Source organism: Prionailurus bengalensis, chromosome C2, assembly GCF_016509475.1.
Source record: "Prionailurus bengalensis isolate Pbe53 chromosome C2, Fcat_Pben_1.1_paternal_pri, whole genome shotgun sequence".
Classification (NCBI taxonomy): Eukaryota; Metazoa; Chordata; class Mammalia; order Carnivora; family Felidae; genus Prionailurus; species Prionailurus bengalensis.
Genome location: NC_057350.1, coordinates 131,996,377 through 132,008,746, shown reverse-complemented (window position 1 = coordinate 132,008,746; position 12,370 = coordinate 131,996,377). Strand labels below are relative to the sequence as shown.

Below are 12,370 nucleotides of genomic sequence, written 5' to 3'. Positions count from 1 at the left end.
GGAAATAAGTACTCAAAAAGTGTTGCTGCCACAACTATCATCAATAACAGACACAGTGTATGAGGACACTTTGTAAAGGACTACATGACTATCAGGGATGATTACCACTAAAGAGTCCTCTGATTCCTAGAAATAAAACAATTCATAAGCAGCTCAAAAATATCGTAAATGTACACTCAGAAATTTGTAACTTAAAAACAACAACTCTGGGATTAATTGTATGGTTACATGACACAATGTGGAATTTTTGGCTTTTTTTTTTTTTTTTTTTTTTTTTTTGACCATCAGCATTAAGATAGCCCTTGGGACAGCTCAGTGCAAGCAAGGGTAATGATATAGGCATTTTACTGAGGTTTTGCTCTGGTAAAAATTTTTTTAAAATTTTTTTTTCAACGTTTATTTATTTTGGGGACAGAGAGAGACAGAGCATGAACGGGGGAGGGGCAGAGAGAGAGGGAGACACAGAATCGGAAACAGGCTCCAGGCTCCGAGCCATCAGCCCAGAGCCTGACGCGGGGCTCGAACTCACAGACCACGAGATCGTGACCTGGCTGAAGTCGGACGCTTAACCGACTGTGCCACCCAGGCGCCCCGCTCTGGTAAAATTTTTAATAACTTGGAGGCTATATCGCCCTGCCCTTTTGGTCCAATATGAAAGACATTTTGTCAGGCAAGAAGGCAATAAGCAATCCGCTGAGGTCTAGAATAGAAAAAGAAGCAGTGCATTTCTATGACAGCGATCTTGAAAATGGAATATTGGAATTAGAAAAGAGTATCTGAAAGATTTGGGGCCATACCCAAACTCTATAGCTTTCTATCACTGTGACTTTGGACAAACTATTTAACCTTATTATGCTTCATCTGTAAAATGTAAATAATAACACCCATCTTTAGGAATATGTTTTTGAGTTTTGGAGATAATGTAGGTTAGATACCTGACACTTGGTATATAATAGATGCTCATTAATTATAACTTGCTGTCATCAACTCGGGCTAGGTTAGTTTTCAGGCAGCATACTTGAACATAGTAAAATCGCAGCCCAGGAGGTAGAGATTTAATGTTGCTTTAGAACAGGGGTTGGCAAACTATGGTGTGTGGCCTAAATCTGGCCCACAGCTTGTTTTTGTAAATAAAGTTTTACTGGAAGGCTGACATATTCATTTACATATTGTCTATGGCTGTGTCCATGCTTCAGAAGCAGAGCTGAGTAGTTGGGACAGAGACTATGTGGCCTGCAAAGTCTAAAATATTTATCATCTGGTCCTTTATAGAAAAAGTTTGCCAACCTCTGCTTTAGAGACATATGTGTTTATTTATTCAGCAACCCATCAATCTAGCATCCCGGGAACACTAAAAACGGAGTTTATAATGAGTACTGCTACAGATGTGGGGATCAGTAGTGAGAGAATTAGTTCCAGCATATCAACATGAATACTTTCTGAGGAAAAAGAGAAAGAATACTCTTTGTTGGCTTGAATGTTCTAAAGTGATTACATTCCTATCTCTACTTACTTATTAGATTAATTGCCAACTAGCTGCTAATGTACTAAATGTACTTTAGAAATTAGAACACCTACCTCTCCATTAAGTGAATTGCATTAACGTTAGATAAATAAGTTATTTCTTGCAAACCTAATCTATTTTATGTGTGGCTGTCATTGAAGACTACCTCTCAGATTTCAAGGACTCTGGATTTCGATCTTAGGTAGATGGCTGCTGATTCGCTGGAAATGCAAGTTAAGTGACTGTTTCTATCAAAAGAAAAGGGGGAATTTCTCTGTCATTGTGATTTGCAAAGTACTTAGTGCTCACTGGTATACCTACAATAGCAGTTCTCAAACTCTTTGGTCTTAAAACCCCTTTACATTCTTAAAAATTATTGAGGACCTCAAGGAGCTTTTGTTTATGTGGATTATATCTATTGGCATTTATCCTATTATAAACTAAAACTGAAATTTAAAAAATATTCATTTGTTGCATCATTTTAAAAATAATAAAAATAAACCCAGTACATCATAACAAAAATAGCATTTTAGTGGAAAACAACTGCATTTTCCAAATTTAAAAAATAGTCAGAAAAGTGGCATTATTTTACATTTTTGCAAATCAGTTTAATGACTTAATGGCTTAATAGAAGGCAACAGGATTCTCATATCTGTTTTTGCATTCAATCTGTTGTGATATTAGACATCATGCCACTTCCAAAAAACCATTGTACACATGTGAATGAATGAGAGTAAAGAATGAAAATACCTTAGTATTATTATGAAAACAGTTTTGACCTCAGGCATTCCCCTGAAACGGTCTCGGGACCTTGAACCACACTTTGAGGACAGCTGCCTACAGCATACCTTCACCTCCCTCCACCCTGGTTCTATTTCCCTGAAATACCAAGTTCTCCACATCTAGAGACCAATTCAACTTATATTCATTTGCCCTAAGTCCTGAAGAAAAATTTGGATTTTAGATAGGCAACCTGATTGAATCCCTCTCTGTCAGTGACTGTGTGTGTGTGTGTGTGTGTGTGTGTGTGTGTGTGTGTGTATGTGTGTATAGCCTTGGGTAAGTCATTTCACATCTCCTCTTTTACAGATGAGAACAATGACATTAGATCAGAGGCTTTCTACCTGATGCATTTGGGTATCAGAAGATTACCAGAGTATTACAGGGACCTGGGGATCCAGATGACCTATAAACATTGTCTGAGTTGGATACAGTATATTTTCCCCACATATTCATACTGAAAACTTTCAAGTATATGTAGAAATTAGTTGCTCTCATGATACTAATTAACACAATTAAAAAATTAAGACCTTTATTTATCTTAGTGGCTTTTAGTCATGATACATTTTCTCAATTAATAGATAAGTTTAACTGCTAACATGTAGGTTATGTAGGTAATGCTGAAAGCAAGAAGGAGGTTCTCCCTGATAAACTCTGGGAACTATTTTTCTTGCTGTGACATGAAATAATTGTATTATCTGATTCTATCACAAAAATACTGTGGCAAATTACATTTTCCAAAGATGGCTACCACCATGTCCACTGTCCACATGCTTTTCTATAGTACAACTTTGCCACTCCCCCATCAGAGTGTGCAGTCTAACTCCCCTCTCTTTGATTCTGGGCAGGCCTTATGACCTACATAGAACTAACACAATGCAGCAGACGTGATGCTGCATGACTTCCAAGGCTAAGTCATAAAAATGCCACTCAGCTTTTCTGTTCTCCTGTGATGCTTTCTCTGGGAAGAGCCAGCCACCATGTGGGAAATGTGCCTAACCCAAGACTACTATGTAGGCATGCTGGCTGACCAACCCAGCTGAACCCAGCCTTTCAGCCATTCCATGTGCCAGGCATGTGAGTAAAGCTAGACTGAGCTCTCCAGACAAGCTCCTCCCCTAGCTGAGTATCACTGTATGGCTTTTGTCAACATCATAAGAAGCAGAAGAATTGCCCCATTGAACCATGCCTGAATTTCTGACCCTCAAAATCATAACATGTAATAGAAGAGTTAAGTCACTAGGTGTTGAGGTGGTTTGCTTTGCAGCAATACATAACCAGTGGAGTAGTAGTATCTGGATAAGTCACCAGACCTTGCTGAGCCTTGGTTTCCTGAAGAGGTTGCATGAGGTGATCTTCATGGTATCATCTTAGAGCTCCTTAATTCTACATTTTTCCCCTTTTTCCACCTAAGACCATTCACCTTCCAGTCCAAAGAGGAGCAATGGCCTCAGCCTTCTCCTCTCTGGATTACTAAGGAGTCTGGGCTAGATACCACCATAATTTGAAGGATCTGGAGTCTACATCACTGGGGCACTGAGGCTCAGCGGTGACCAGGGCCTTAGATAATCAACCCAGAAAAAGGTGGGAATGGCCACCTAGAATCAAATTAAGTGCTACATGAGATTTTTTCAGTTTTGTGAGCCAGTGCTCATTCAAATGAAGGGAAGCTGTTCAAACACCTCAGAGCTAATGGGCCCACTAACAAACCCCCAAGTCCTCTTGCACTATAACATAAGTCAGTTAGAAAGTGGACTAAAGGTGCTTAAGAGACTATTAAGTAGAAAGAAGCCATTATAAGCCATTAACTGAGCAGCTTAAAACTGCTACACACTGACCCAGTGGCTTATAATGGCATCAGGAAAGATACTACAAAGAAATTTGGTGAATTATTCCAAAACCTGGGGAGATGATGGGAAAGGAAACAGCATAATAGCCATTAGGAACTGAAGATTAAAAGCTTACATCCAAGTGACATCACTGCACACTGCAGTTTCCAGCACCCAGTTCCTGCTAATGGCAGAAAGTAGCAGTTCTCGAAAGTTTCACACAGTCTACTCAGGACACTAAAGACATCCAAATATCATCCATTCATAAGTATAGAGTCTTTTCTGATGTCCCTAGGCAGAATGAATTAACCTTCTCCAGACACTCTGATTATACATCACCTATCACATCCTGTCATGGCTATAGTATTATTTATACCATTTGTTGTTTAAATTTATGTTTCACTTAGTTAGTGAATTCCAGGTTGTGGGTATGAGAATGGTTTAAAGAATGTCTTTTCCCACCATCTAATGCATAACAAGCATGCAGCAAAGATTTGTGAATGAATGATGAATGGAGAATGAACAAATACAAGAATGAGCTAATGAGTGTATAAATGGACTGAGTACTGTTCATAGGTGAAAGTGAATGAGATACGCCAGGATATAAGCTACCTAAGACTTTAAGGAATTGCTTGAGACATTGGTTTACCTTTTTCAGCCTAATGCCTATAAGCAAGTGTTTGAAAAAGTGGTGCCATTTCTAAAAATCCCCTGTTCTCTAGTTGTGCTCTAGGAAAATGGAATCCTTTGTGCATACATTTATTAATGTGATGTGTTTTTTTGACTTAAAGATATGGTTGGAGGGAGATCATAAAAATATGGTGAGGTTGGAAAGGACACCCCCCCCCCCTTTTTGATGGGTGGAAACTAAGGAACTTTTTCTGTATATACAAGACTAACATGGCTTATGATTGGGTAAAAATTGTGAGATACAATAGAAAGAACACAGACGGGAGTCAGACTCCCATGTAACCGACATGGAAATGAATCCTCAGTTTTACAATTTACTAGCAGGATATGTTGGCCAAGAAAACTGCTTTACAGACCTCCCACTACAGGGAATGTAACTGACCAAGGGCCCCAGCCGCTGTGCCCTGAAATACATCTCTGCACTTGCACCAAGGCCAGGCTTCCCATGGGCTGCTCCCAGCCAGTGCCTGCATGTGTAGGGGATATTAAGGCAGGCATGGGAGACATGAAACTTTTCTGCTGGTCAATATTGGCCCCAGGACTCCCTGATGGCTTCGCTGACCCTTCCTTAGACTGAATGGCATTCTAGGACACTGCCACCTGCTCTTCTCTCCCTCTCTCCCTCTCTCCTTTAGTTATGGTAAGACTTGCATTGCCGTCTGCAAACTTCCTCCCTATGTTCCCTACACAAGCATTTGCCTAATAAAATCCTTGGGTATTTAAGCCTGTCTTGGTGTCTGTTTCTTGGATTATCTGGACTAACACATGGAATGACCTTAAGTTATTTCATCTTTGAATCTGTTTCCTCATCTGCAAAGCAAAAGTTAATAATGCCTGTTACATGGGAGCTGTAAGAATGATCAAATGTGATAATGCATGAAAAGCTCTAGGGGTGCCTAGGTGGCTCAGTTGGTTAAGCATCTGACTCTTGATTTCAGCTCAGATCATGATCTCTCGGTTTGTGAGATGGAGCCCCAAGTCAGTCTCTGTGCTGACAGCATGGAGACTGCTTGGGATTTTTTCAGTCCCCCTCTCTCTGCCCCTCCCCACCCCTCACATGCACTCTCTCTCTGTCTCAAAATAAATAAACTTAAAAAAAAAAAAGCTCTTAACCCTGTTCTTGGAAAACATAGGTGCTTAACGAAAGTCACTTTTCCTCCCTTTCATGTCTTCTTTTTTCTTATGAAATGTCCCTAACAATGGGCTTAAACCATATTTATCTGTGCACATTGACCTGTGACATTTGGGAACAAATGAAGCCTAGGTGTAACAAAATTGTCTTCTTTTAATTATAGTCCCTCCCACTTCTCATGAACTGCTTCTAAAATTTGGGGAAAGTCTTACTTTGCAGACCTCTGTGAAATCTTTGATCTGTTTAATAATGTGGGAAAGGGAGAAAACAGCTTCAGGGGAAAATCTGATTAAACTTTGTATGTTAGCCTTATTACTTTCTTCGGTTAGGTTAACACCCAGCACTTTACCTTGTCATCCAATTTCCGTGCATTGAATGCAAGTTCAACGTAGTCATCATTGCCAGATAATTCTTCAGCAATCACCTAAAGGAAAAAATTTTCACATATTTTCAAGTGTTTTGCAGAGGCTGTTGAAGCCATTGTTCTACTCCAAGGATCCCAGATTAAGAGAAGTATTTAAATATTTAAAATTAAGAAGGAGATTAAATATTTTTGAGATGAGTGAAGGAAAAAGATCTCTAAGATGTCTTAAAGTAAAGATGGCAAGATGAGGGGTTGTTCTCCTGGGAAAGAACAAAGGTAAATCTCATACCTGGATTTAATATCCCAAAGCTTCTCTGGGACTGTGGGCTTTGCAAGTGAGCCTTTGGATTCATGGCTTTTTAGAGCAACAATGGGGTCTTCAAAGACCCTTTGAATCATTTGTATGGAATTGAACCAAGAAGTTAAAAAAAAAAACTTTGACATGAATGTATCATTTAAAATATTCAAGCAACAAACTCAGGTAAGTGCTTGTGAGAATGGTCATAACTTAAATCACAGGGAATCCTTTTGAATTTTTCCCTTAAAAAATGGCTTAAAATTTTTGAAAAGGGAATCAGTCACTTTCAAGTTAAAAAGGAATGTTCAAAGGAACTCAGGAGGTTTGCCTCCTGGCAATTTACCTCCCTAGCAATTCAGATTCTCCTGGTAAGTCATTCTACCTTTTCTTTTTCTTTTGTCCCCACAACTAAATGATTAGAACACTTTCTCTACCTTTCTCAAGGGCTCTAAAACAAGATGCCAAAGTTTCAAATACTAGAGTACTTTGAAAATTTAAGGTTTTATTTAGAAATACTTCCAGTATTGCCCAATTGAACACTATGTGATGACAGAAATGTTCTGTAATCTGCACTGTCCAATACAGTAACTGATAGCCATGTGTAATTATTTTTTATTAATTTTTTAAAAATTCCAGCTGTTTCACATAACATGTTATATTAGTTGCAGGTGTATAGTACAATGATACAACAGTTCTATATATTACTTGGTGTTCATCATGATAACTGCTCTTTAATCCCCCTCACCTATTTCACCCATCCCCACACCACCTCCCCTCTGGTAACCATCAGTTCTCTATAGTTAAGAATCTATTTCTTATTTTGTCTCTCTCTCCTTTAAAAAAAATCTTTTCCTTTGCTTGTTTTGTTTCTTAAATTCCATATATAAGTAAGATCATATGGTATTTACCTTTCTCTGATTGGCTTATTTCATTTAACATTATACTCTCTAGCTCCATCCATGTTCTTGCCAATGGCAAGATTTCATTCTTTTTATGGCTGAATAATATTCCATTGTATATATAGATACCACATCTTCTTTACCCATTCATCTATGGATGAATACTTTAGCTGTTTCCATATCTTGGCTATTGTAAATAATGCAGCAATAAATATAGGGATGCTTGTATCCCTTCAAATTAGTGTTTTTGTATTTTTTGGGTAAATACCCAGTAGTGCAATTAATGGATCATAGGGTAGTTCCATTTTTAACTGTTTGAGGAACCCCTATACTCTTCTACAGTGGCTACACAAGCTTGCACTCCCACCAACAATGCATGAGGCTTCTCTCCACATCCTCACCAACACTTGTTTCTTGTGTTTTTGATTTTAGCCATTCTGACATGTATGAGGTGATATCTCATTGTAGTTTTGATTTGCATTTCCCTGATGATGAGTGACATTGGGCAACTTTTCATGTGTCTGTTGGTCATTTGTATGTCCTCTCTGGAGAACTGTTTGTTCATGTACTCTGCCTATTTTTAATTGGATTATTTGTTTTTAGGGTGTTGAGTTGTATAAGTTCTTTATATATTTTGGATACTAACCCTTTATCAGAGATGTCATTTGCAAATATCTTCTCCCATTCATTAGAATGTCTTTTAGTTTTGTTGATTATTTCCTTTGCTGTGTAGAAGCATTTTATTTTGATGTAGTCTCCATAGTTTATTTTTGCTTTTGTTTCCCTTGACTCAGGAGAAATATATAGAAAAAAGTTGCTATGTCCAATGTTGGAGAAATTACTGCCTATGTTCTTATAGGATTATTAGTTTTAGGTCTTACATTTAGGTCCTTAATCTGTTTTGAATTTATTTTTCTGTATGGTGTAAGCCAGTGGTCCAGTTTCATTCTTTTGTATGTAGCCATCCAATTTCCCCAACACCATTTGTCTAAGAGGCCATCTTTTTTCTCACTGCATATTCTTTCTTCCTTTGTCAAAGATTAATTGACCATATAAACGTGGGTATATTTCTGGTCTTTCTATTCTATTGCATTGCTCTATGTGACTATTTTCATGCCAATACCATACTGTTTTGATTACTAAAGCTTTGTAGTATAACTTGAAATCTGGAATTGTGACACCTCCACCTTTGTTTTTCTTTTTCAAGATTTTTTTGGCTATTTGGGGTCTTCCATGGTTCCATATGAATTTTAGGATTGTTTATTCTAGTTCTGTGAAAAATGTTGGTATTTTGATGGGATTTCATTGAATGTGCTGATTGCTTTAGGTAGTATAGATATTTTAACAATATTTATTCTTCTGATTCATGACATTGGAGTATCTTTCCACTCGTTTGTGTCATGTTCAATTTCTTTCATCAATATTTCATAGTTTTCAGAGTACAGGTCTTTCACCTCCTTAGCTAAGTTTATTCCTAGGTATTTGATTATCTTTGGTGCAATACTAAATAGGATTGCTTTCTTAATTTCTCTTTCTGTTGTTTTATTTCTGTATATAAAAATGCCATGGATTTCTGTACATTAATTTTGTATCCTGCAATCTTACTAAATTCATTGATCAGTTCTAGTAGCTTTTTGGTGGAGTGTTTAGGGTTTTCTTTATAGAGTATCACGTCATCTGCAAATTGTGGAAGTTTTACTTCTTCCTTACCAATTTGGATGCCTTTTATTCATTCCTCTTGTCTGACTGCTGTGGCTAGGACTTCCAGTGCTATGTTAAATAACTGTGGTGAGAGTGGACATGATTGTTGGATTGTACTGTTTATGACTCTAAAGTGTCCTTTTTTGTCCCTTGTTACAGCCTTTATTTTAAAATCTATTTTTTCCAACATAAGTATTGCTACCCTGGCTTTCATTTTACTTCCACTTACATGATAAATGTTTCTCCATCCTTTCACTTTGAGTCTGTATGTGTCTTTAGGTATGAAATAAATCTCTTGTAGGCAGAATATAGATGGGTCTCTCTCTCTCTCTTTTTTAATCTATTCTGTCACTCTATGTCTTTTGATTGGAGTATTTGGTACATCTACATTCAAAGTAATTATTGCCATTTTGTTACTTTTTTATGGTTGTTTTTATAGTTCCTCTCTATTCCTTTATTCTCTTGTTCTTTATCTCATGATTAGTTTTCTCTAGTAAAATACTTGGATTCCTTACTTTTTATTTTTTTGCATATCTATTACTGTTTTTTGATTTGTGGCTACCATTCAGTTTATATATAACATCTTCTGCATATAGCAGTCTATATCATGCTAACGGTCCCTTAATTTTGAACTCATTCTTCATTCTTTTCCCCTCCACATTTCAGATATTTGGTACCATATTTTATATCCTTTTATCTTGTGCTTCTCTTGACTGATTTTTACAGACACACTTAATTTTTCAGCTTTTGTGCTATTTTTCTTACTCTTACTTATGGGTTTTATTTTGCACTCACAGAATCCCCCTTAACATTTCTTGTAGGGCTGGTTTAGTGGTCATGAATTCTTTGAATTTTTATTTGTCTGGGAAACTCTTTATCTCTCCTATTCTGAATGGTAGCCTTGCTGGATAAAGTATTCCTGGCTGCAAATTTTTCCCTTTCAGCACATTGAATATATTATGCTACTCCCTTCCGGCCTACAACGTTTCTGCTGAAAAATCAGCTGATAGCCTTATGGTGTTTCTTTCATATGTAACTGTCTTTTTTTGCAACCTTTAAAATTCTTTCTTTATCCCTATTTTTTTCCATTTTAATTACTATGTGTCTTGGTGTGGACCTCCTTGGCTTGAGTTTGTTGGGGGATCTCCGTGCCTCCTGAATCTCTGTTTCCCTCCCCAGATTCATAGCCACATGTAAATATTGGCTACGATATATATGAACTCTTGATATGTGGTTAGTGTAAGGTATGGATATTTTCTTTTATTTAATTTTGAATAGTTTTATTTAAGTTTAAATAATCACATGTGGTTAATGGCCACCAAAAATGATAACATAAATCCAAACTATTATATTAAAGAGGAGGGCTAAATGCTGGGTTCTCTGGTCCTTAGGCAACAAATCTAACCTTGGACTAACCATCATCAGAGCAGATTTTTAATTCTCAAAAAAAAATGAGAAGCAGGGATAGGTAGTTTGATCATTTGAAAACCCCAGACAATTCTATATTCTTAATGTCATTGACAACTCCATTTTTGTCCTCCACTAAAATCTATATATTAACTGCAGAAGTGCTTAATAAAAGTGAATGGCCTCACTTTCAAATCCTTATTCTATTCCTTTTTCCTAGGGGTGGAAGGGTCAAAATTATATGGGCAAGAAGGATAAATAAGAAAAAAGGAACAAGAAGGATGGGGGTGACTTGGACAGCTGGGCAGTTGTGGCATCAACCCCAATGGGCAGAGAGTGTGCTTCTCACTGCAGGTTTGGACCAGCGAGCGCCATCTACGCACCAAGACAGAGAACTGCTAAGGGAGGGCTTACCGTGATGGAGGATTTCCCTGCTGTGTTCCCATGCTTCAACAAGGATTTAGACAGTTTTCTCTGGGAAACGATCTGCACAAAAGAAAACAAAAGGTGAAGATATTAGTTATATGAATGTTTGTCTACTTTTTAGTTTTTCCTTTACAAAATTCTGCATTCACAACTCTACTTGAAATTATAACACTGTATCTGTTTATTTTTTAAGATTTTTCCATAAGCCTCTCCTAAATACAGGTTCTTCTTTTTTCTTCTTATGGCATGTGATGTAAGAGAGTGAGGGCATGAGAAATTACAGATGATTCAGTTAATTCAGAGGTGACTTAATTGTTCCTGAAACGTTTACCACCAAATTAGATAGAAAATGTTGGATATGCATTTTATGATAAAGCAGATAAAGTTTCAGAATGATCTCAAATTAGCACTAAAACCTCTGTGCAAAGTGGGTGATGGGCTACAGGGAAGAAAAGAAACTCAAGGTCTAAATATACATCTTCTGTGTCTATAATCTCTAGAGTTCTGTTTTTAATATATTCTTTAGGAAGCTATAAAGTCAGTCATTAGGAAACTGATGCTCAGAAAACCACTAGGAGTCATTGGAGTCCTCTTCATAATTCAGTATCAATGCACAACATGTGATGACAACCAAAGTTGCCATTATATTGGGAGCTATTTTTAGCAGAACGTGTCACATCCCCCTCTTACTTCCTTTTTTTGAAAAAAAAAAAAAAAAAAGTATGGCAAGGCATTGAAGACCTGATGGATATGGAACCCATGATTCCCAAAAGAGAAGAGGTTTAAAAGAATCAAATGAAAGCTGTGCTTTTGCTAAGGGAGAACAAAGTCATACTTTGTGGTAAGCAGCTCTACCTAAGACGGCTCCCAACAGTCCTATTCATGCCATTGTGCAATTCTCTCTCTTTGAGTGTGGGATAGATCTAATAACTTGCTTCTAATGAATAGAATACCACAAAAGTGATGGAGTATCCCTTCTGAGATTAGGTTACAAAATGAATGTCACTTCCTTCTTGATCATCATCTCTTATTCTTCTCAGAGCCCTGGCCCTGGGGGGAGCAAGTTACTATGTTGTGAGTAGCCCTACAGAACAGCCCATGTGGCAAGGAATTGATGTTTCCAGTCAAAAGCCAGTAAGAACCAGAAGTCTGCCAACAGGCCCATGATGAGCTTGAAGCAGGTCCTCCCCTAAGTTGAGCCTTGAGATAACTGCACCTTGACAGCAGCCTTGTGAGAGACCCTGATCCAGAGGACACAGCCACACTCTTCCCTGATTCTGTGAGATTAATGCTTGTTTCAGCTGTCAAGTTTTAGGATAATTTTTTATGTAGCAACAGGG

General features: G+C 37.5%; 1 protein-coding gene across 2 annotated transcripts in view; it reads right to left on the bottom strand.

The window, feature by feature from the left end:
• Window positions 1–12,370, bottom strand: part of CPNE4 (copine 4) — a 499,943-nt gene that overhangs the window by 122,250 nt on the left and 365,323 nt on the right. For both annotated transcript variants that reach the window (XM_043595404.1, XM_043595405.1), the window contains exons 4-5: window positions 11,019–11,090; window positions 6,285–6,359 (exon numbers count right to left, since the gene is read on the bottom strand). In XM_043595404.1, coding sequence (XP_043451339.1) covers window positions 6,285–6,359; window positions 11,019–11,090 — 147 coding nt within the window. The remainder of the gene's footprint in view (window positions 1–6,284; window positions 6,360–11,018; window positions 11,091–12,370) is intronic.